At 36.3% G+C, this 26,986-nt stretch overlaps 1 protein-coding gene across 1 annotated transcript in view; it reads right to left on the reverse strand.

The window, feature by feature from the left end:
* Positions 1 to 26,986, reverse strand: part of LOC105047007 (CBL-interacting protein kinase 8) — a 41,033-nt gene that overhangs the window by 13,742 nt on the left and 305 nt on the right. The window contains 12 exon segments of the mRNA XM_010925769.3: positions 1,291 to 1,404; positions 6,428 to 6,550; positions 14,358 to 14,447; positions 17,937 to 18,062; positions 20,606 to 20,659; positions 20,760 to 20,834; positions 20,915 to 21,022; positions 25,944 to 26,015; positions 26,149 to 26,168; positions 26,171 to 26,210; positions 26,466 to 26,575; positions 26,578 to 26,607. Coding sequence (XP_010924071.2) covers positions 1,291 to 1,404; positions 6,428 to 6,550; positions 14,358 to 14,447; positions 17,937 to 18,062; positions 20,606 to 20,659; positions 20,760 to 20,834; positions 20,915 to 21,022; positions 25,944 to 26,015; positions 26,149 to 26,168; positions 26,171 to 26,210; positions 26,466 to 26,575; positions 26,578 to 26,607 — 962 coding nt within the window.

Consider the following 26,986-nt stretch of genomic DNA (forward strand, 5'->3'; position numbering starts at 1 on the left):
TTAGACATGTCTCATCTAACTCCATATAAGACTTAACCTAACATGTAGCAGATCTAAGCTTAGATCTTGTGGGCACATAACCCCTAAAAAGCCTTTTACGTGCTCAAAGAAATGAAGAAACTGTTCCCAGTATAATGGTAAATTGAAAAATAACCTTAAAAGAAGCATCTATGACCAGTTCTCATTAGTTTCAGCCAAAATATGCTGAACAACCGAAATTTCTGTTTGGGCTGAAGAAGACTAAACCTAAGTTTGGAAGGCTTAGCTCCATTCTATTTGATGAAGAAGATCAGTTTCAACTGAAACTTTAAACCTTGAATCTGGACTGGTAATAAAGAAAGGGGTGTAAGTATCAGAAAAAATATAACCGATTCAAGTGTTTTGTCTGCTTGTTGCATGTTGATTTACAGGTATCCAATTTTTCTATAGTTATCATACTTTAAATAAGTAGAGCAATAAATATAACTCCTGCATCAAAGAGAAGGTAATTAAGTCAAACAATCTCTGCAAAGGTATAAGCTGTCGCTTTTGGCATCTGCTCAAAGGCTAAAGAAATAAATCCATTAGGAGTGCTGCTAAGGGATATGCCCACTTTAGTAACTATCATCATTTTAAGGATACAGCTACATGCTCAAAAAATTAAGAAAAAAATTCTAAGGTTACAGAAACTTATTAAAGAGTTTAGCAGAGTTTCCTTAATAATTACTTCAACTACAATATAGCCATATCAAATAAGATCTCTAGTATGTCCCAAGTAATTAATTCTTTCATATACATGCACATGCATATACGTATAACTAACACTAGATACCTATTTATAAGAAAGTGGCTGACCGGTATTTTTATATGCTTATACCGAACTAGGTTTTAGTAGAGGGTGATTTTGTCACGGTAAAGTCCCTTTTGGATGTCCCCAACAATATATTGAGAATGATGTTTGGCCTGGTCAGTTAAGCAATTGCACCGATTTCTTTTACTTCCTTCTGTTCTTCTTGCTTCTATTTTCTGTTATTCTTTCTTGCTCCTTTCTTATTCTCTCAATACAAGAACAATTAATTTTCATCTGTTGAGTATGATCGGCAAGATAAAGAAGGCCTCTAAAGTCTATGATCATGGAGATTGGATCCAAATCAGTTGCATCTAAATATAGATCCAGTATGTACCAATAATAACTGCTGATATATCACCTGAATCATGTATGTACAAAACATCCACATACATTTGTTCATTGTCAGAAGACTCAGAACAAAACCTGCAATAATGAGACTAACCTTTATTTAAAATGCATACCTGTCTCCTGTCAAACAATGCTGAAAGGTTTAGCCCTTGGGAGAGGATAATTAGATCAAATGCATTTAGAATTAAAGGACCCAATCCCTCATTCCTCGATTGCTCGCTTGCCTGCTGATATTCCAAGAGTCCAGAATCCAAAATGAGGTGCAATTTCTATGATTAAGAGAATACATCACATTAACTGCACTTTGAAAGCTTATCAGTATTCAAGTTACAAGTTCATTGTGCATAGCACCGACACAATCAAATGATTTGTATACTAGGGAAAAGAATGTCATGTCGAGAAGGTAATAACAAATGATTTGTAAACTATGGTAATAACAAATGATGGTAATTATAGGTGAGAAGGTAAATGTTTCAACAGCTTAAAAGCTTATTGAAATCAAGAGTAGCAATTAGGGTCTCAAAGCATTGCCAATAGAAAGAGATCTAATCTGTCTTCATTTGTAGAAAGCTTTGTCATTACACTATTAAATGACTTTAGTGGTTTGTGATAGAATCCTAGGCCCAAAACACTCCTATATCAAATCCAAGGCCCAATAAACCAAATTCATGAGTGCTACCATCTTCAATAGGCCAATTTAGCCAATATATTGATACAAACAAAATATATATATATATATATATATATATATATCCCTGCATGTGATGGTTATATATATATATATATATATATATATATAACCATCACATGCAGGGATATATATATATATATATATATATATATCCCTGCATGTGATGGTTTGACCATTTGCACTTACAACCCCCACTTTATCCGATAACTATGTCAGTTCTCAAGATAAAATCATAATGCTATTCAACACATTACCTAGTTCCACATCTCGTGTGAGGACCCATGCAGGCATGTGATTAGTCTCATAAGGAAAATCTTGTGTATTTATATAGGATCAAGGAACCAAAATAACACTTCTTGACTAATTTTTTTGGGTGAGGACTTGAGTTATTACAAATGATATTAGAGCCAAGCTAGCTCATAGTCTATATGGACTAGGGAATACTACGATATGGGCTCTTTTGGGACCTTAGATCGATCATGGTGTTTTTGTTTGGATTTAATTGATTTTAGACCCTTAGTCTGGCGAGAAGGTCTCAGTTTAAATGTCGAGGACCCATGTAGGCATGTGTTTATTCTCATCGGTTGTGTAGTTGGATGCCTATACATGACCAAAGAATCTAAATAACACTTTCTAGGTAACCTTTTTGGGCGAGATCTTGGGTCATCACATATTGGGATCCAAGGTCTGATTAAATACAAAAGAAACCTTTATTGGCACAAGCACTTTGAATGATAATATATTATATATTAACTTTATGTATGACATGAACATTTAGAAATCTCTTTTAACAAATCACCAGTGGATTTATTTTGTCTAACCAATCCTCATTATCTAGTCTTTCTATTCTTCCTTGGGCAAAGGATCTCTTAGGCCTTAGCAACTAATTTGTCAATAAATGTCATAATCACCCAACAAGCCAATGAAAAACTCATTTGTTTCATGTAGCTTGATCATTAGTGACTCCGGAGTGCCTAGGATTCACGTGGCATCGCACAGGTCCTACGTCCTGGCCGCATGGGTCATAGGTTCCATATGCACAAGTTAACTAGTTTTTGATGATTAGTTATCTTCTTAACTCAGTTGGAAAAGTTTAATGCTAGGTATCATGTACCATATCAAAACATCTCATGCTTGCACGAAAAAACCCCAAAAATGAATAAATAAATAAATAAATAAAATGATGTATTAATGCCTCAAAAGTGATCTCATGCATCACACAATGGCTTTATAAAGGCATGATCTTTGAGAATATTTTCTTCTAGAGAATATGTATTTAGGTAGGCTCTTTCTCTATGCTTGTTTCATAAAATATATCAATATTGGGTTTGTATTGCTAGAAGGAGGATGTTCAATGAGACAATAATGCTTTCTTTTTTCTATGAAGAAAGGTTTGGCTAAGTTGGCCCATTGAGGATAATTGTCGCATGTGGCTTGAAAAACATTATGCTCACATGGAGTGAATCTCTGATGGATACCCAAATTTACTCTTAGTATCTCATCTTGCCATGGCAATAATATTACTAATAAATAGAACGAGGAGTAGAGACAATTCAAGAGTAATAAGAATAAACTTAAGCACAGACAAGTGTAATAAAGACAAAAAGAGGACTATAACCGTATAATGACAAAACCAAGCATAATTTTTCTGAAACTCCTGAACAGCAAATACTGAGATTGCTTGATGAAAAAAACTAGAACAAATTAATAGCATCAAGCAATCCCAATGCCATGTATTTGTTGCAGAGACAATAATGGCTACCAATTGTTATTAACAGTCCTCTTTCAAAAACATCACATGATTTGTTTGAATAAGAGTACAATCACCAATGTATATGGTAATCACATGGATTTCCACATTAAGATGACAAATGCTGCATGCATAGAGAAATGCTTTATGTGCTATAGAGAGGCTTTTTACCTCATGCTTGCCTTCTTAACTGTGAAACAGGCACAAGATAGGCACTAAACCTATTTTAATAGGTTCGAGGAAAAGAGAAACAGATACACAAGGAAGAGAAGAGGAGAGATGTCAGTGGAGATGGAGAAGAGAAAAATGCTACATGACACTCATATAGACCCTGGAATCATTATTTTATTACTTGGTGGGTGGGGCACTAATTAGTGCAAATTTGACCGCATTGCTTTCCCGAGTGAGTGACTCGGTGCATAATGGATTTGTGCTAATTCAAGATCAATAAAAGGCCAAAAAGAAGACACGAAATATATCTCGAAAACACAGCAATAAATAAAGGCATATCACAACAAAACATTGTAGAAAAACTTCTCGTCATCAACAAGAAATGGTGATCTAGTCACCAAAATCAACCATGTCACTCAAGCATTTGTCCTTGAAGAGAATTCCAATCCTTTGCCCCACCCACTTCAGGTACTGATTTTTGACATTTCAACTATTGGACAAATTTGTATCCGAGAACGATTACTCCCTTCATGTACTTAAAAAAAAAAAAAGGAAAAAGAAAGAGAGAGAGATTACTCCCTTCCGTTTTAAAAAGACTTCCGAGTCTTTCCAGAGCTTCTTTCACATATTAATAACATATCTAAAGGTCATCTTCATTTAGATCTTTTTCATTGTAATCTCTTTTTTATAGTTATATAATAGTAGTAATTGATGAGATAAGAACAAGGTTGAAAGCCAACTAGATTATTCATGAAATTCAGGCTTTGAGTGCAAGCAGGTGATTGTTGGAATAGACATATACCCTAAAATCCATGGATGTGGTGAACAAATTTCTTTTTTGTACACACTTATATAAGGTATTTAGTATGTCTTACACATTGGCCCTGAGCTTAAAAGGAGTCCGCAGATGTCCCCAGCAGAATATCCAAGTGGACGGTATCTGGACATTTCTATTTTACTGGCACCATTGGACAGTGCGCTCGTATGAGTGCTGTTATAGACAATGTCTGGCAATGGATTATAGTAGTTACTCATCACAATACTTTAGGGACTTTACACTGACATGTAGCTGACTAGTTGTGCCTCACATTGAATTGATATACATCATAAATTTGTCTTGGGTCCGCTATTGCAAAACAAAATTTAGATGCCATATCTGTGACATGCAAGTGGTCCCATAACCTGAAGAGCATGGCTACTCATTGTGGCCTGTCCGTTAACCAGGCTGAAACCATATATCTTTCAGGACACCATATTTATGTACGTAGCTGATCTGGTCATTAGATCTAATTATGAGGATCAAAAATGCCCAGCAAGGAATCCGTCTATGGCATTTATGCATTTTCACATAGAGGCACAACTTGACAAAGAATCCTAGATCTAGCTGCTTTTTGTCTGGCTTAATGGATGTTACATCGCATATATCCATTTTCTATATACAAATCATTTGTCAAGGTTTTGCATGCATCTATTTATTTTCAGTTTCATGTCTGATCTAATCTAGGGTATTAATGGTCATAAATCATAATGGTCATGGATTGAACAATGATTAAATTCGCATCAACCATCCAACAATAAATGAAGATGGAGTGACTAAATTGCAAGACCATGTGTGCAAGGAAGATTTTCTGTCATTTATCACTGTTTGGGATTGACATGATTATACTTTTTCATTTGTAAGCATGTCAATCTACTTATGCTATTGTTCTGATCCCAATGCATCCATTGAGTAAGAAGGCACTAGGTATAGAAGACACGCTAGTTGACCTAGAACCTTGCTCTCCCTCCCTCCCTCAATCTTGTATCTTTGCCTCTCACCTTTAGAGTCCAACTTGCACTCATGACCGCTGGACGAGTGTGATCATCCCTCTGTATATGGGAGGCCTTCCCACCCTAGGGAGTGGACGTACAATATTTCTCCAAGAAAGGAAAAAGGGAAAAAGAGAATATCAAGAGCTTTTGTTTCAAAGTACCGGGGGCAAGGCCTGCATAATTTGCTCGTAGAAGGTTTTTTGCATCTTCTTGTTCCTATCTGTTTTCTACAGGCATCAATTTGCTCGTGCATACATGCTTATCTGGTATTCCTCTGTGATTATTCAAAAAGAAAGGATCCTTAATCTGCTTGCAGCGCACACTAAGGTCCATCAAGTTCATCACAAGCTTACGTGATATTCATGAAATTGCCAATAGTATGTTAAGTAAGCTGCAATGCATGCCATGAAGTATCCTAAAGAGTTATTGTAGCTCACTTTACTGATGAATAGTTGTGTAGTTGACTGTCTAGTATCTATTCGTTAATGAACTTGTAAAGACCCAACAGACAGTAGCTTATTTTCCCATAGAATGGAAGCCATAGGGAAAATAAAAAATATCAAGCAGTTTTCACCGAATATCAAACATTAAAGAACTGAAGATATGAAATATATATATATATAGTGCATCATTACAGCTCATAGAAAAAATGCTGTACCAAAAATGAGGACACATGAATTCTTTTGTCTGACTCCACTATTGTAAATTTCCTGGTACATATATTGTGAGCTAAAACTTAAAATCTACTAATCTAATCTCTAAGATCATATTCTTTCTTTGAAAAGCAAAGTCATGACAGGCCATTTAGAGATTTAGAAATCCTTACCTCAGGATCGTCAAAAACAGCATATACATCATCAAGGTTAACATCCTCATTTTCAACTGGTCTAACGGGCACATAATTCTTCCTGAACCATTCATTGCATCTGATTTCTTCTATTCTAATACGCTGCCAAATTTGAACAATATAGTCAGTCAAAAGTTGAATTAATTAACAAGTAAACTACCATTTTACCCATGAGAACATGAATTGCTATAAAAAAAAAAAAAGCAGCAACTGATCACATTAGAAGCTCATATATTCAAACATGGGAGGCAGAAAACAGTAAAGTTCCATCATCATGTGGCCAATCACCTTTCCTTCCATGTTACAGCAAGACCCAATCAGCTTATCACACAGTCCCACCATGTTCTATTAGTTTCACACACCTGAGCACCCATGTTGATAATACTAACGATTATAGAGAACTTGGTCTAGAGCAAGAACGAGTGATAAAGGATGATCGGTATACTCAAACCCAACTTCTCGATAAGGCTTGTCTTCTTTGTTTACCCATCTTCAACTCAAGGACCTAGAAGCAAACTAAATACATTGGATAACGACTTCCATGAGAAACTACATATTTTCTAATTGGTAGGTCTTTTTTGAATTTAAAAAAAAATACATTTTCAGAACCCTAGATGATTTATAATAGCATGTCGCAAAGATCGCCGACTTGGAATCGAACACCTCACTGGCTGGCCTGCGGTACAAATCGATACCAAGCCTGAACTGACATGGAAACAAGGAATGAATTAGGGAGAAAAAGATAGAAAAATAGGAGGAGGGAAGGAAAGGGAGGCCGGCAGAGACGTCGGCAGTGGCCACCGGAGGGCTGTCGAGGACCGCAAGAGAAAATGAGGAGAGAGAGAGAGATAGAGAGAGGGGAAGGAAGAGGAGAGGAGGGAGGGGAAGACCGCAGGGGGACCGTCAGGTGGCCGTCGGACGACCCTATTTTGAATCCACAGTGGCTATGGGGGTATTTTGGGCGGTCTAGCAACTACGACGGCCTCTCTGCCGCCTTCCCCTCTCTTCCCCTCTCTCTCTATCTCTCTCTCTTCTCACTTCTCACAGAGACCCCAGAGGCTTGGCGGCCCTTCAACAGCCTCGACGGGCCACCGCCGGCCTTTTCCTTTCCTTTCCTCCCCTCTTCTCTCTCTCTCTCTTCCTCTCTTTCCTTCTCCCTTGCATTGTTTTTGTTCCAAATCGAACACCTAAACCTAAATCGCACCAATTAGCCGCCAGTACGGTTTAGCATGCCCCCAACCAAGTTCGGTGAACTATGGTATGTAGAACCTCTTTTGTATCTTCCCCTGCAACCTTTAATAAATGTACTCGATTATGCCAACAAAATGAAAATGAAATTCTTAAAGGTAGTTAACAAGTCAAGTTTTTAAATTTTTAACCAATAAGGAACTACCAATATTACTTGATGAGCTTAAGTGCCACAACTTCTACTTTTAGATCCATGGCTTGTCATCAATGATTGTTTCATTTAATCAATTAATTCTTTTGGTCAGCAAAAATAAGAAGCATGATTTATTACCACATGAGAATAGATGATTATCAAATGCATAGAGCATAAAGCATGGATATGTAAAAGATAAAATGAACTTGTCCCTGTAAGAGATAAATCTCCGCGAAAACAATTAAACTAAAATATTTCAGATGCTCTCGTGTAGGCCCCAGTTAATTAGGCAGCTATTTTGTATGCCACCCAGCAGCCTAGTGGGTAGCAAGCTATTCAACTAGGCAATTTTAGATTATCACCTGGCAAGCCAAGTATTAGATGGCTCTAGATGTAAGGCAGGTCAGGTGGACTTGGTTATAAACCCATGTCCTTGCAGCCATATGATCGGTACATGTTTCTTTGGTTATCACTTACAAGTGGCAAATCTCACTAAATATCGATCTATTGGTTATTTTCAGATTTTATAGATTAATATGCTATTTGGCAAAGCAGCTTAATGCATTAACCTGCTTGGATGACTAAGCATGTTTAACATTTTTCATGATTGATTATTGTTATACAGTTTGTCAGGAAAAATTGTTACATTACTGATTAGCATGTCATATTACACCAAAATAAGTCATCAAATACATTGCATGTGTCTCAGTTATTTAATATTGTTCTTATTTTTATAATTTATGTATATTTTCTTGTTATTTTTATGCAATGAATTTCTGTTAGTCTCATCTGTAAATGATCTACCATGGTGCTTGCTTGCAGCCAGGTGTTCAATAGTATGCTGGTCACCAGCATATCACAAACACCTTTAGAACATTGGTTAGCACATACTTGATCCAACATCATGTAAAAACCTTCTTACTGACTATGCATTCCAGGGGAGGAGGGGAGGGGCATACAAGATTTACTTGTATAAAGAGACTAGCTTAGAAGCATAGTTGTTTGCTTGTATTTATTTTTTATGCCTGTTTTTTTTCCCAGTCCTTAAAAATAATGTCACCTATCAAATAAAAAAACACCACCAAAATCTAACTGTAACAAACATGCATTGATGCAACTCCAATATGTTAATAGAAACAATGTTCTCAACAAGAATGTTTTGAATTTTTACCATAAAATAAAAGCACCTTTCATATCTTTTGGCCCTTTCTTTTTAGTACTGCACTGTTACTTTAAAAATAAATAAATATTTTGAGATAGATTATTAGGGTCCACTATCATAAGCTCCAAAACCTTTCCCCATCTACATGCTCTCAGCTTTATAAATCTAATTGTGGTCCATCAAGATCCGAAGAAGTGCTTTAACTGGCTCTAAATCTGAAATCAATCTGTTACATAATACCAATTTTAACCGAATGCATCTCAGGGAAAGAGAGGTTTGCCATGAATCTCAAAGAGCAGGCAAAGGAACCACCATCTTTGTTTCACAATTTAAGCTCATGCAAACCAGGAGCAGACCTCCAAGGTTTACTTAGACCAATACAGAATCAAGATAAAAGGGGAAGATAGCTGTCTGCAAAAAATACAAGCCAAAGATCAAAATTGAGTATAGAACAAAATCTAATGATTGGATAAAATTTGATTACGCATCAACATAATATGTTTATTATATTACTGTCAACATCTAATAATGAACTTATAATATCTAAATAGTACATATAATCCAGTATTATCCAATAATTAGATTGTTATTTTACTGAATATAGCATCCTTTAGGAGTACTCCACCAGACCAGTGGATGTTCTTATATTAAGTAAACAATTTTGGCTGCCCTATTTTTTTGGCACCTGCTCTGGCAACTGCTTGATGGTGAACAATGGCAGATTTTTATTTCTTTATCTTATTCTCTTTCTGATTTCCCCTTCCTTTTCAACATTGCAATCAGACTCCTGGGCTTGAGAATTGCAATCGAAATCATGGGCCAAGCCAACCTGCTAGCCATATAGGCCTAACCTGCCTAAACCAGCCTTGGGCTAAGGATAATCATCCAGCTGTAATACCCCCACTTTCTAGCATCTTACTTATGCCTATTAGGGTTGAACTAGATACATTATAGGATGTATCGATATGTATGCATAGGACCCACTTGGATGTTAATTTAGTCATGTAGGAATATCTTGGGAACGTAGGACTCTAAGAACTACAATACAATTACTACAAAAAGTATAAATCGCAAAGGTTCAAGGACCAGATTGCAACCACTAAAGTGTTAAGACACTTCATTCTTACCTATTGAACAGCCATCTCAAACTTGCTGCTATCTAATGCTAATTTGAACTGGCACATCATTCTCACCTCTACTAAAACAACCACCACATACTTATTGCCACCTCATGCGTGTTTGACAGCCACTTCATGGTTATCATTGTTTAAACAGCAATCTCATGCTTTTGCATGTCAGACACCAAGATGGCCATAGTTACACCTTGCTACTACCTAATGATGGCTGGAAACCTCTGCAAAATTAACTAGCTATATATAGGAGGGTACAGCCCCCTTTCCACCATTTTTGCACCCCAAGAAAGTTGCAGCAACCTATAGAGCAGAGAACTAGTGAAGAAAAAAGAGAGTAAAAAAAGCAGTAGAAAATGGGTGATTAGCTAGGAAAAAAGGCAGAAAACTGGTGTGATGAAGCAGTAGAAAAGGGAGAAAACTGGTCTGATGACACTTTTGGGCCTGAAATCTACACAAAATTAAGTATATATACATCGTGAGCATCCTATTTTGGAAGTGATAACTGCATGTTTTAATGATTTCAGGTATCTATTCTTCATTTTTCCACAATCCATTCTAAGCCTTTGCTCCTATGTGAGCTTGTTTTATCTCATAGGTTTAAAGTGTTGCAATTTGATTTGTTATTTGAAAATTAAATCCTGTCTATTCTTCCTGTAGGAAATTAATCATAGTTTCGTGATTTCTGTTTTCTTCTTCTTCATATATTTGTTTTAGATTAGTTCTGGAATCTTGTCCTTGTTGAATTTATATCAATAAGTGAGAGGCAGTTGGAGTAAGCTAATAGGCCTAAAGTAATTTTGGTGTACATATTGAAGCCGCAACATAAGAAAAGGGACTTAGAGACATTTTTGGTCGATGGTAACGTAATGTTTGAATTTATAGGTTGTTATTATATTAGGAGCAGTAAGAGTATGTTGGAATGTATGCATAATAAAAGAGGCACTTGAATGAACCATTTTGTCTAGTTTAAGGTAATGGAACATAATTAACCCAGTTATGTTTCAGGGTTGTAAGTTGGGGATGTGATTCGAAGTATTCATATAGAAGTTTAATGTGCACAAAACTTTAGCTTGCTTTGCGTAATCGAAAGGTCAATTATGATTAAATGATTTGGAGGTAAATTTACAACTTATTTGCTTCCGCAGACAGTAAATGATATAATTTCCAGACATTGATTGACCATAATTTTAATCATACTTAGATTTGGTGGAGCCAGGTTTTTGGTCACGGCGTAGGCAGTTTGGCCTAGTGGATTTGGACTTGAGACATGGTTTTATTAAATAGGCTCGGCTTGTCATTGTTTCTAATATAAAAACATCTAGCAGTAACACATTAGAAAATGCACAATTTAATTTAAAAGGAGTTGGATTACACACTTTACATTAACTTCTTGAAAAAAGGGTTAACGATTCAAAATCGATGATAGATTATCTACATCCAAGATCCAAACTGTTGAACATGATCTACACCATGAAGAATACTTACAAACCAAAATTTATATGTTTTATAGTCTATATTCTAATCATCAAGTAGATATCAAAATGGACAGTTCTAATAGCATGATAACATAATTTATTATGATCTAATCATCAAATATAAATATATTAAATTTAAAGCCACCCACATTTTAAGATGTGTAGATTATTATGATCCATTGATTGGATTTTCAGTTTATGTACCCTATCTTGTATTTTTATCGCAATATTTCAATGGGTGCCATTCATTTTTGTACCAACTTGATGCATAGTTTCAAGACCACAAATAATTAATTCTGGCTTTTAGACATTTTTGGTACTATAACTCATGTTCAATGATTTAGAACTTCAATTTAGATGGCCTATGATTGATTTTAAAAGGAAAAATTATCTATAGGTCCCTAGATTAACCTGAAATTATTTTTAAGTCCCTGAACTTTTCAGGTGGAATAAAACGTCCTAGAACTGGTACGGACTTATTTTTAGGTTCCTGCATCCACTCTTGCCATCTACTGCTATTTAAGTCCATGTAAATGACAAAACTGTCCTTGGATGTTTTTGGAGGGAAAAATCAAAACATGTAACCGTATCAAACAACAGTGTAACCAAGGTATATATCTGTATAACCTGAACATAAACCTGCATAACCAGTTATTGAAACTAGGTAACCTGTGTAATCTGAACATAAACCTGTGTAACTTGAATATAAATCTGTGTAACCTGAACATGAACCTGTGCAACCAATTGTCAAAATTACGTAACCAAAAACCATCCAAGAGTAGTTTTGTCATTTACATGGACTTAAATGGCAACAGGTGGCAAGAGTGGATGGTAGGGACCTAAAAATAAGTCCTTAGCAATTCAAGGACGTTTCATTCCACCTGAAAAGTTCAGGGACTTAAAAGTAATTCCAGGTCAATCTAGAGACCTATAGATAATTTTTCCATTTTGAAATCATGAATTCCATTTATAAGGAGTTCAATGTGCTGACCAACTCATTTGACACATGTCATTTGAATAAGTTATCATATAACTATTATTTAATTACTACAAAAATATTTTGCTATTGTTTACTAGTATATTATCATTATTTTCTCTTATATTTCAAGTTATGCCTTTTGACAATGGAGCTTAGAATTTCTCATTGAATAAAAATAAGAATTATTAAATGAAGTGATGGAACCATGTAAATTAAACCTCTGCAGAATTGCTAGCAAAATTTGCTGAGACCAGGCTGCATGTGGGCCTCTATTTTGAGGGTATGGCCAACCTTGGATTTCAATGAGAACTACCGAGGCGTAGGCAGTGTTTGGAATCCAACATTAAGGTCGAAGTCAAGCCCATTGACAGCCCTGCAAGCAGGATATTCAATTTTCGAAATGCTAAGAATGGTGATGCCATGTTTTATATGTCTACCCATGCAATAATATTTAGCACTCTAGAGTTATGGTAATAATGACCAGAGAGGAAAAAAGAGAGAGAGGGAGGGAGAGGGAAGGAGAGGAAGGGGACGAGGAGGCTGCCGGAGGGCCACAAAGGCCCCTGGATGATCGGAGTGGGGGAGAGGGAGAACCGGGGAGAAGAAGATAGAGAGAGAGGGGAGGGTGGAGAGGCCGACAGTGGTCGTGGATGCCCCCGGATGGTCGGATCTTCCTCACCCTTTACCAATTTAAAACATGGGCAACTCGCACTTGTTTCTATCGTGAATCATGATTTTTTTTTTTTTTTGCCAACTACCAGCGAAGTCGGCAACCTTATTGCCGACTATATGGAGGAAAGAGATCTGACCATCTGAGAGCCTCCACAGCCTCCGACGGCCACTGCTAACCTCCCTGCCTTCTGCCTCTCCTTTCCTCTTCCTTCCCCTCTCTCTCTATGTATTTTCTTCTCTCCAGAGGAGGGTGGAACTCTGGAGGACTCGGTGGCCCTCTAACGGCCTCCCCGACCTCTCTCCTTCCCTCTCCCCCTCTCTCCCTCCCCCCGTCCTTACTAGTGTTTCATTTTGAATGTTGGAACCATCCCGGTTGGCTACCATTATGGCTCGACACACTTTGAACCGGACAATTCGGGATAGTTTTGCAAACCTTGACTTAACCATTAATAACCAATTCAGAAACTCAAAAAATGATGTGAGTGCCTAATAATCAGGAAGCAATTAGAGATTATTTAACTATTTCCACAACTATATTTATTGACTATGATGGAACAATAGTAATAATGATCTGTGTTCAAATTCATATGACATGTAATAGCCATAGTACCTATCCTCACGAAAAACCACAAAGTGCAAAATCATGCCAATGAAATTGGAGAGGATGTGTCATGCTTCTGCATAGAAGCATGTCAGGTACAGCAGAATGCATGTGTATAATGGATCAAGGTGCTGGTCGGTGTGGTCAATACAGCACAGTATCAGCTGCGTGCCGGTTCTTGGCACAGGCACATCATAGTGCCAGTGCATGTCAATCATGGCCTGGTACAGCATTGCAAGACCATGCTAATTCTATATGTGGTACATGGCACCATGAAAATGATCCCCTTTGACAAAATTGCAATACATTTACATGGATGATAAATCTGATAGATCAAAAAAAAAAAAAAATCCAATTATGTGCAGAATATACCATGAGAAGCCAATTCCATTAAAGGAATTTTCATAAAAAAAATGAACTCTATAGAGAATACAGGTACATAGTTGATTCATCAAACTGATATTACTCACAGATAAAGACAATAGAAGAAAATAACTATTACTTACAGAAGCAGGGTTGGGGTCTAGAATTCTATGAATCAGGGATTTTGCACCACCAGAAAACCAAGATGGGCAAGAAAATTCTGCTTTCTCAATCTGTAAGAAATATTTTTGAAAAAAGGTTGGGTCAGAATTATTCCCAAGAGATACTATTTGACAGAACACTTCTGTTTACTAGAAACAATACAGAAAATAGCAAACAGGGATTTTTTGCACCCAAAAAAGAAAAAAGGGAGTGCAGGATTACCAACTCGTTGAATGTGAACTTTCAGAGAAAATTAGATGCAGTTACCAGTTTGCATTGTTCCAATTAGAACTATAGATTAGTCATTGAGGTATATTCTCTTATCAATACTCAGCAAAGATATTACAAGAAAACAAGCCCAAAAACATAAAATACAATTTTAATCCCAAATAAATAGTATACTCTTTTCATCCTAATCTCATTATGCTTACTGCATTTGATACTCCAAAGTCCAAACCACCTACACAACAACCACCTAGCAATCAACTTGAGCACTGAGATCGCTTGATGACTGTAAGTGGCAGAATGAATTGTTAACTACCGAGATAGTGTCTATAAAATTTGCGGAGGATGGAATTAAAAAAGGAAAAAGGGTTGCCGATGGCATCATAACATTTACACCTACAGAATTACAGAAATTACATGACATAAATGATATAGTCTAGTGACTCTACAATAACTAATGCTTTAAACACACTAAATAAACTATTCAGCAACAATGTTACTAATGCTTTTGCTGAAAGAACTCATGTCCTCGAGCTGCTACACAGTACACATACATGTTGGGATGGAAATGAGCCAGATTTGGACCAGGCTACCCCTTGCAGGTACACAATAAATCAAGGTGGGCTCTGGGCCCAGCCTTAAGGTATAAGAGTTTCTAGGTGATCAAGCACAAGGCCAGCCCAAACATAAGCCCAAGCCTGGCCCAAGGGTCAAATGGGCTCAATTTGGTAAGGAAGGGGAGGATTGATTTCCCCATAACCCCTCCTTTCTCCATAACCATTCCCAAATCAAGATTTCAAGGATGCAGACGAAGGGAAGATACACAGAGATGAAAAAGGAGGAAGCCAAGGTGACGATCACCGATATGTTGCTAAAGAAAAGGAAGAGGAGTGAGCTTTGATGAAGGTCTGCTAGGAATTTGCTGGTCAAGGAAGACATTGGGCTTAAGAGAGACGAGCCAAGCAGATGATGATGATGGAGAGGGTTAAAGATCTGGCAATAATGGTAGTAAATGAGGTTGAGTGGGAGGATTAGCACCTGTGAAGCACCAAATGAGGCCAGCTAAAACCAAGCAATTTAGGTGGGTGGCCAGCAGCCATATGCTTATCAGGAAATGTTTGGCCATGGTTGCCAAATGATGGAGGTGCAAGGGACCGGTGAGGATGGGTAGGATGAAGAGTTCAAGCTTCCAAATTAGATGAATAGTTAGGATTAGGACTTATCATACAAAAACAAAAGGAATGTTAACATAAACTAGTAGTTTATGGTTTAGGCATGAGGTTGATCCAGGGTAAGTCTGAACCTATCCTAAAATCTAGTCGAGCCATAATTTTTAGACCCGAGTCAATAGGAAACTTTCAGCTCAAAGTCGGCCAAAGCCCATTTCTTGCTCTGCATACATATCCTACATATTCTCAGAAATCATGGAGACATACATTCATGAAAATGTCACCTTACATGCTAATAGTCATTAAATTGATAGCTAGGAAGGAGAAAAATATCCAAAATCTGATTTTCTGTTTAATATTTAACAAAATTTCATGTTCCACTTTTGACTTGCATAAATCAAGACCCAAAATCCAGATTCTATGCTCTTATCTAATTCCAACAAGGGTCAATTTGATTCGCATGTCCACCTTCTCTAACATTAGTTAAAAGATGATATCTTTCGCTTATGACATTGGTCTAGGATGTTCGCCAAATGGTAAAAAGAACTTGTAGCAACACTTATTTTGCTTTGGGATTAGTTTAATGGGCATGCTTGTTAAGTTAGTTGAGTAGTATTTGTATGTAGACACATCTCACCCTTGGACTAGTTCCATTTCCCATTTTCAACATTCAACATGTTTTTTATTTATTTTAAGAATTTTTAAGGATAAAATAAACAGAATTCATTTTCATGGGTGTCATGTTATAAAGGTTCTATAGACAGGCGGCAATAATTGACCCAAAAATCTGTGACCCAACCCTACTTTATTCGGGTCAAGTATAGGCTAAGGATTCTTCAAGTCTGGTAGGTTATGGGTCAAATTTTTTATATGATTTTAAATGGAGGGGTATGGTTAGAGTTTCGACCCAATTCAGGTTGTGAGAATAGATTTTCATTTGGATTGAGATAGTATCGATTGGACTAACTCATGATCTTGGATAAGGATTGCTTAAGTGGTTGATCTTTTTTCGATATTAATTACTAAATTCATCTTGAAAATTTCATAAAGACCGGTAAAAAATGACTTAGATAAGTTAGATTGGGCTTGTCAAGGATTGTACCTGACAAATTAGATTAGGTTATGGGTCAAATAGATCAAATTGTGTCAAGTGGTCCACTCATGGGTGGGAATGAGTCGAAGGATCTTGACACATTATCCAGTTGGGTCGGGTATGGGTCAGGATTTCATATATTGTAAGCCTCAAGGTATACAGATTCGGTATCGGAACCCATACTGATTGCTGATTGGTACAGTATGGTATCATACCGTACCGTATCATACCGATAATAAAAAAATCAAAAAAAAAATTTCATCCAACAACATAAAAAAGAAAAAGAAAAAGAAAATCGAGCCAAACCGGACTGAACCGATACCATATCGGACCGAAGATGGTTCGGGCCAGTACCGTACCAAACTGACCGGTTTGATCCGGTTCAGACCCTTTTACGAAAATTTGGCCTAAACCAGACCGGTTCCCCACTAATATAGTATGGTACAGCGTGTACCGACCAATTTGGACCGGTACAGAATACCATGGCAAGCCTAACTTGATCGAGCCCAAGCATTAGTCACCCCTTACAACCCATAGTACCATATTAGCATTAGCATTAGACACAATAATGAAATGTAAGATTTGACATAAGTATCAATTGACAATTTATATCATGATAGTGTAAGCTTATCTAGGAAGGAGGGGGTGAAAGAGTAGAAACAATTAATTTAGATTTCTTGGCTTTAGCATTGGAATGTTTAACCTGTTTAACATGATTCAACCAATTGTAGATCGAGTTTGGGTTACTTGTTTAATAAATGATCAGGTTTGGTTTGGATTTTTGACCTGTTTGATAAAAAGGTCAAGTTCAGGTTGAAAGATTTCTGACCTATCCTAAATCTGACTTGATTCTTATCTAGTCTAACCTGACCCAATTGCCACCCCTAATGGAATGATAAAGCTATAAAGAAATCTTAAATGCTGGTATGTTTCAACATAGATTAGAATTCAATATTAATGATCACTTTTTGACAAGCCAATTGGAGAATGGATGTTACTTCGCATGTGACATCATAGGAGGCTTGATTAATGAATCCATTAGAGCACTAATTGTAGCTACAAAAATGACTTACCTTGGTGTAAAGGGTAGTTAAATCAACCTCATCAAATGGAAGATATCCCGCCATTAAAACATAAAGAATAACTCCACATGACCAGATATCTGCAATGGCACCATCATAACCCTTGTGACTAAGTACCTGTTGCAAGACATGCATGTATGAGGCTACATTGACCACACTAGTACAACAAATGAGGGAAAAAAATCCATATGCAGAAAACAAAAGTTTTTACCAACACAATTGAACAAGTCAATTTACTTTTTCAGAAATTAAATTAAGCAAATGTTTGGGGTGCCCAAGGATTATAAACATGGATGTACAGATAATCCAAGATTCCAACTAATGCATTTCAACTTTATCTAAGATTTTTTTTTTTCATGTTTTTCAAAAAAGGAATTGTAAAATCAAATGCCAATTCTGCATATCTTTTGAACTTTGTAGCTTTTCACCAAGGCTTTCCTCAACAGAATGTATTAAGGCCAATCAATATTTTTACTCAAAAATAAAGGAAACTACCATCATGTGATTTCTTAGTTCTTATCTGCAAAATGAATTACAATGTTTATATGTGATGGAGAATGAAACATTTTGAATCTTAGCTGAGACTCATGTTGAAGGTCCAAAAAACCTCTTTTTTATCTAGACCCACTATAATGATGGTTTAAGGAATGACCTATGTCCTAGAATAAAAAGGTTTGCACGGATTAGTACAGATTTACCTTTTTGTTGGCATTTCAAAACACAAAAACCTCTTTTTTATCTAGACCCACTATAATGATGGTTTAAGGAATGACCTATGTCCTAGAATAAAAAGGTTTGCACGGATTAGTACAGATTTACCTTTTTGTTGGCATTTCAAAACAATTGTGTTAAAGACATTTAAGAAAGTAAGGTCTAGAGATGTCTATAAAGAATTAATAATAGAACTATATTGCTCCATAACAAGTTAGCCATATAATATATTTTGATTTTTGAGCACCATTATTCTTGCCAATGGCAAAAGGACTATTCAAATATTTGGCATGATCTTTAAGAAGACTTGATATTGATAGCGGAGTGACAAGGATTAAGGACTTGCTAACACAGGAGGATATAGTGGATACATATCATTCTAATAAGAAAATAAGACTAGTATAGTGGCATTGATCCTTAACTGGATTATGATGTCCCATCCAAGATATGTTGTCTCAATATCAGATCCCATACCAGTGCCGCACTGTTACTGTGTCAACGTGGCACCAGTTCAGCGTATCGAATATCAGTACACCCGTGGAACTCCATACCAGTACCAAACCGGTATGGTATGGTACAATCCATATTGCTCGATTTGGTATGGTATGACAAACTTTGGTCCCACCCATCTAGTCGAAAGTTGGACAAGACCCACATAATACCAAAGCCGATTTAGCTAGCACTGAACACAACCCAAACCTAATGCCTACTTGAGTTGAAAAGAAAAAAGGAGAAAGAGAGCTTGGGGGACCACAATTCTCTTACCCTTCACTTTGGTCACAAGTTTGTTGCAGGTGTGAATTGAGAAAAGAGAGAGGGGGAGAGAGAGGGAGAGGGGGAGAGAAGGAAAGGAGAAAGGAGAAGGGAGGGAGGATAGATTCGTCTATCCTTGATGCAATGCACCTTCCTCGATGTCGAAAACATCATCCATCCAATAAGTCTTCATAATCCCCACTTTTTTCGCCATTAATTGGCCAAACAAAGAAAAACAAGGAAATTAATGCCAAAATTTCCTATTTGGTATGATATTCCAATATGTTGTAGGTTGGGCATCACCCTACAATTGTCTTTTTTTTAAAACAAATATATTTTATTTTTATAAAAATATATTATTTTCGGATTAAATTAATCTTCAAAATAATATATATTTTTAGATTAAATTAATCTTTAAAATAATATAAAAATAATTTCAGGAGAAAATATTGTAGCATGTGTGCACTATTAGTGTTTGCATACTACTTATTTGTTGCATGATTAGAAGTGGGTTGGATGATTTTACTAGACTCATGATTCTATCATATATAATATGATTGATGAATGTTGTTTCGGTTATATTGGTCAATAATTTTTTAAATATTATTGAAAACACAGGTGTCGGTACCCATATTGGCAGCATACACCCCATATTCTTCAAAAACCACTTGACCATAGAAAAACAAATAAATGTTCACTAAAAAAATGGCGTAAGTTAAAAACTTGAAAACTTGGAAAAAAAAAAAGCAGTATGGTACCAAGATGTAGGACTGTTTTAGGAGTTGACGCAATACAGAACCATCTTAATTAAATACCAGTAAGGTCTTGATACTGGTATTTTAAACCTTTGGAATGGCTCATGTACCAAACAATTATGAAATTCTCTTAATCTGCTCAGTTATTAAACATGCAACATTACAGAGGATTGCATTCTCCTTTGCATAATGTAGTCCAATTTGATGATCTATAGGCACGTGTACATGCATACAGGTAAACACGCAAATGTATGCATTCACGCAACTTTTAAGCTCCAGAAAGTGTATATCCCACATTCTTATCAAGAAATAAAAGAGACATGTAGTTGATAGAATTGGTTAGAAGCAAAAGATGTGTGACTGTATATTCAGGATAGGTTGAAGCACCATCCAGTTATCTAAATTAGTAGATGTGTAAACAGAAATTTTCAAGATGAATACCTCCGGTGCCACATAGTTTGGAGTTCCACATGTAGTATGCAGAAGGCTAACTCCCTATATGCAGATAATCAAATCAAGCAAGGTAACATAAATATGTAATAGACATGTGTAAGTACCCAAAAAAAGGGAAGACGGAAAGAAAGAAAGAAAGGACCTCTGCAGGCACAGCACTAAGACCAAAGTCTGAAATTTTCAGATTTCCTTGTGAATCGAGGAGGAGATTTTCAGGCTGTATGCAAAACAAAATCAATCTAAGAAATTCATTAAAGACCATATGCACAATATTGTACTTAACTCATCATGCAACACCTTCAAATCTCGATGGTAGACTCCCTTACTATGGCAATAGTCTACCCCATCAATGAGTTGCTGAAAGTACCTACGTGAATCAGCTTCACTAAGTTTTCCACGATGAACCTGTGCAAATACGACATGCCATCAATAAGAGTACAACAAAATAACATAGTAAAAAGCTACAAAATAAAATGGTTCTTACTAAAAACTACCAAAACATATAAACAGAACCGCCAAGAGACAGCAGCATAATGGATGAATATCAATATAGTTTTTAATGTCCTCAGAATGCCAACATTCTAAGAAGTATTATCCTAGTCACAATGATTCTGGTAGAACTGTAGGTCTTAAAAACATATGAATTGTCAAATTCTCTAGACCCTAGACAAGAGGATCACACAAGTATATATGATAAGTATCTGCAATATAGTTTTGAAATATAGTTTTTAAATATAGTTTTTAATGTCCTTAGAATGCCAACATTCTAAGAAGTATTATCCTAGTCACAATGATTCTGGTACAACTGTAGGTCTTAAAAACATATGAATTGTCAAATTCTCTAGACCCTAGACAAGAGGATCACACAAGTATATACAGTAAGTATCTACATGCGTGTTTTGAAATGTAAATAGTAACTCCATTGATGCCAACCCATACATGTCATTAGGCCTTGAGGGAAATACAGAAGGAAAGAATGAGGGGCAAGTGCCCACCATGTCATTTTCATCTTCTCACTTAGCAGGCCCATACATTTTTATTTTCACATCATTTAATTCTAGCCCTTGAGTCCCAAGAGATATGTATTGTTCGTTGATTTATTATTGGAGGTTGTTTAGGTTTATAAGGGGGAGAGTATGCTGCTGTATTTTGTCAACTTACTGCAGCAATAACATTTCATATCTCATTTCTTCAATTTGTCTCTATTTCTTTCAAAGATTTACTTCGTTCGAGGGCTGGATTTGTCCCTTTGGTCAAAAATCCAATTATTCTTGCCAGTTTGCAACAAGACACCAGAAGATTTCTGGAATGTGGTTTTTTTCTCAATAATCAAAATCAGATCAAAACAATTGTAAATTCACTCCTTGAAAACTAGAGATCTACAGAACTTTAGCACCTCATTCATAGAATTTAAATTCATTGAAAGAGGTAGACAACTTAGTTGCTTCTCCTTTTGCTCTGCCTTCCAAAAAAAAATAAGACTAGTCAACCATTACAAATTCTTCCTTTCTTGTAATTGAGTTGGTGTATCAAAAACTTGTACAACATTACTAACTTTGAAAACCCAAGTTGATAAAGAAAATAAGCAGATAAAAGTGTGCATTTTTTAAAATTAATTTTCAGCCATAATCAATCAGAATTCAGCAAATCATCCTGGATGAGATCAAGGGTCAACAGAACTCACATACCAGTTAGCTTTCCCAGCACACACAAATACAACCAAACTCTGCTGGGACAGTCTCAGCACCTCTTTTCTTCAGGATAGGCCAGTATACATTACAATGAAGAGGTATTATAGCATGAGGGGTCAAAAAAAGAAGATTAGAGATAATCAGGGAAGGAACAGTAAGGTAGGATCATAGCTGAGAATCTGCAATAGCATATCATGACTATGGTTTCATAAATTTACAAGATTTTCCTCCACAATTTCTTGCAAGGAGAAGATCATCCACATAAAGCTTGTTGACCTGCAATTATAGACTATAGTACGAGCCCCTTAAAGGGAAATAAACCATAGACAAACAGACATTGAAACCACGGATTTAGGTCCCGGCGGAACGTCCCACAGAAAATCGGAAAGGGGTACCATCCCATGTGTCGGGACAAGGCCGTCCCGCCAGCATCCCCCAATATCTCAATTAGGACATATTGAAACATCCTCTGTCCTAAGTGTCGGCACGGGACAGGATGGCGGTACATCCCGTTCCATAAAAAAATCAAGACAACCCCATCTTACAGAATTTAAAATCTTGATCAAAACATATATACCATAAAAGAATAAAAACAAGACAAATAGTCGAAACAAAGTAGAAGAAATGAGAGGAGACATGTTGGAGAAGTAGGTTAGCGAAGATGAGAGGAATTAATATAGATGCATGATCTGGACAACCCAGTTAATCCAATCTTTATTTTTTAAACATCAGGCGACCTCCACTTCAGACCAAAACATCAGATCACTCCCAGTTAACTACATGCTATTAGAGGTTCACAAGCTGATACCTAGTCAAAGAATTGTTTACCCTATATTTTATTATAATTTCGGAACTACAGTTAGGGAATTTCTGTTAAAGCTCTTGGAAGTTTTAAGTAGAATTGATGTGCAAAGCTTTTAGTTTAGGTATACATTGGATTGGCCATGTCAGAGTCATTAGAATATGACTTTTAGATATTTTGGGCTGGTGTCTGCATATGGTTATTTAGGATTCTGAATTCTGCAATGTAAGGAAAGATGGGTGTCCATATAGAAATTGGCTGCTTGTTTGTCAGAACTCAAGAGTCATAATTTACTTGTAGAAGAAGTCATGCAAATATTGTAGGCTATCTCCACTCAGACCAACATCGACTTTTGTGCCTGAAGTTTGAACTAAAAGATCCTAACTTCTTTTCTTTTTCCTGATCTTATATCTATTCTCTCCTTGCTTCCTTTCCCTGTCATCACAATAACAATTAAAAAGTTAAGTTTCATGATCAACATTCTTCATCAGTATGTCAAATATGAGAAGGTCTTCAAGGAGATGCATGATGATGTGATCTATTAAAAATGATCTAGCATCACTTGAAGCTTTGTTGCATCCTTATGCCATTGCCTGAGATGTTCTACAATGCAGTGGCATTGATGAAGATCTCACATTTGAAAATTTTTATTTATGGAAATTTTAGAAGCAACAATATTTCACATCAAAAGACTAACTAAAAATGTGGCATGCCTATGGAACCAGGTTCATAAGAGTAAAAACCTTGAAGATGCAGTTTCAGAGCAATTTCTAATTGATGAAGGCATGGATCACTAGTGATCAAGGATTGTGATTGTATCCAAGAACTTTGAAGATCCCCAACTTGTCAAGTATGCAAATCAGAAATAATTGTTATTGATCATGTGATCAAAAGCTTCATGGTCATTGATCAATAGGAACCATGAAAGCCAATTCATGGAGTGATTGCAAGTTCTCAGGTTGGTCTCTGTCACCAAATCTTGAAAATCCAATCATGAAGCGTGGAAAAGAAATCATTAAGAACTCAGTGATGAATTCTTTGCAGAAAAAGCAAATGATGGTGAATAGATTATTGCTTTACCCTATTTTAATGTAGGTTTTAATGTTGGATTTAATATTCAAAGGTCCTGCTTTAGGAATATATTGGATTAGCTAAGTCAAATTCATTACATTTTGATTTCTTGTTATTTAAGTGCCTTTCCAAAATAGGGTTATGTGGAAGTCTGAATTTTACTTTTTTGTTTCAAAAAAAAGAAAACTTAGACATCCGTATGCCATAGATATCAACTACTTGTTTTTCAGTAGTCATAGTTTATTATTAGAAAAATCATGTAAAAGCTATAGAAAGGCCCTATGACTGACCGCTAAAATGATGGTATGTGAATTGTTCTCAAGGAAAGAAAGGATTTCTTTAGGCTAGCTTTAGCCCTTCTTATCTGTCTCCCTCCCTATGTCTCTTCTCAATTCTATTCCTATAGCATTATTATATTATTTCTGCTTGCTAATCTATTGCATTAAGTTTTCTAAATCTCGCATTAAACTTCTGCACATAAACTTCTGTGCGTTCTGAGTTTCGCTTACAGCAAGACCCTTCTCATTGCCAATAAACCTTCAAAGTGGAATTTCTAGCAGCCCTATGAGTTCACTAACTTACAAGGCAGGTTTATTTTATTTCTCATTTGATAATAACAATCAAACTTTCTTCTTCTATTCTTTTCTGAAAACTGGACAGCAATCTAGATATTTGTCCATAGGACCTTCCATGCACATGAAATGATTCTACATCACAAAGCACCCTTTATCAGAACCATTAACATGAAATGATTTTGATTGCAGCTAGCTCATACTCAAAGCATATAAATATTGGGGATTTTACTGATCACCCCATTCAACAAGATTTAAGCGGAATTTGATGTAACATGATGGATGTTGAACAAGAGTCATGCACAACTGCACAAGAGACAGCAAACATGCATGTGCCTAAATCTGTAGATTTTTTTTCTGTTATGTAACATGGTATGTAGCTACACTCTCATTTCTGCTAGTGCGTTGTTTCCCTCCTTCTGGACCTAGAACTAAACCAAGAATGGCGCTTATTCAAATAGTGGTCTAAAGAGAAAAGATAGAGTGATGATACAGAAGAGGTCAATAAAAATGAAGAAGTTAGCTAATGTTGATGATGATTAGCTTCATATGAAGAAGATGCATTAATTACTTATCAATAGTTATGGGGTGGGGTCATCAAAATGTTTGAAGCAAACTCAGTCAATTAGACCCATCTTATCATTCATGAACCCAAATATTCAAGTGAAATGAGTCTGATTTTATATGTCTGATAGGATGGACCTGGAACTCGTAGAGCTTATCTCAATTTAAAATAAGCTAAATCCTCTTAGACCGAAGAATAGTAATAAGCCTAACTTGCAGACTGTAACATATATTTTTTGAGTCAAATTCAATTGTAATTTGATAAGAATAATCATATTGTGAATAAATTTATACATGCGAAGCATGCTTAGGAGTCCAAATGTACTAAAAATATGAATGATGTTCAAGTTTGTCATTCTGAATTTACTTTCAACAACTCTATTTTAAAAGGCTCTTCCAAATCCAATCAAAATATAGAACCTATGTGAGCCCAGGGAGCGATGTTTGACAACTTGACATAAACTGGGTTTAACGTAAAGAGATCAAGAGTCCACATAACAAGTATTTTTTCTATCATCACAGGATACATGGAATTCAATTTCTAGACATTGAGCAGCTACAGTTCAGAAATTGCTGATTTCAGGGTCAAGCTTTTGAGATTCAAACTCTCGATGCTCAAGACTTACGATTTTATCAAAAAGTTCACCACCGGTAATGAATTCCAAGATTATATAAATCTTTGTCCGACTTGCCAAAACCTACACGATCCAAACAAAGGTTATTCACGATTAATAAGCATACAACTGCCAGAAAAACAGGCAAACAACGTCGAGTATGTAAGTACACAGAAATACGTAGCGAAGCCGGAGAACAAGGAGGATAGAGGCATGCCTCATAAAGACGAACGACATGGGATGTCTCACGAGCTTCATTATGAAGATTTCCCTCTTAATCTGCAAAGGGAAATGAGTAAGAGAAGCAAATCATGTTTCCAAAATTCACAGCCCCAAATCACTCTTGTCACAGTTGAGATCGATTCTGAATATTGGTTAGCACCCAACAATGATATTATTTCATGTTGATAATTGGTAAAGTAGCTGGAAGTGACGCTCTGATGAAGATAGAGAGGAAACAGAGCTCGAAGGTGGGGGCATGGCGTGTTTAAGACTCGGACGGGAAAAAGAGTGGATTAGGGTTGGCAAACTGACCTGGTCGACCATCTTGTGTTTGATGATGGTGGCGCGGTCGAGGACTTTCATGGCGACGCTCTCGCCGGTCTCCGTGTTCTGCGCGAACTTCACCTTGGCGAAAGTGCCTTGCCGATCGTCCGCCCCACCTCATACTTCCCACCTTCCGAACCACCATCCCCTCCCCGTTACCCCTTTTTTATTTTCCTTTTTGCCTTCCCTTCACTTGTCTCTGCTATTTCTCTCTCCCCCGATTGCTGGCAGCACCCGAGGTTTCGTTCCGACGACGCGGTTATTTCATTGCCAGTTATAAGGAATGCTCACTAAAACTTGCCAACCCTGTTGAGATTACTTGAACTTAAAATAAAACGATTAAAATTTAGGTAATAGAAAAACAACATCATTCTAATGGATTATTTTATCAAATAAATAATATTAATTTAAAAAAAATTATAAAATAATATTTTTTAAATTATTTATTAAAATATTTTAAAATAAAATCTTTCTATTATATGTTGATTCACTGTAATTCACGCTATATG

The sequence above is a fragment of the Elaeis guineensis genome, chromosome 6 (genome assembly GCF_000442705.2).
Source record: "Elaeis guineensis isolate ETL-2024a chromosome 6, EG11, whole genome shotgun sequence".
NCBI classification, from domain to species: Eukaryota; Viridiplantae; Streptophyta; class Magnoliopsida; order Arecales; family Arecaceae; genus Elaeis; species Elaeis guineensis.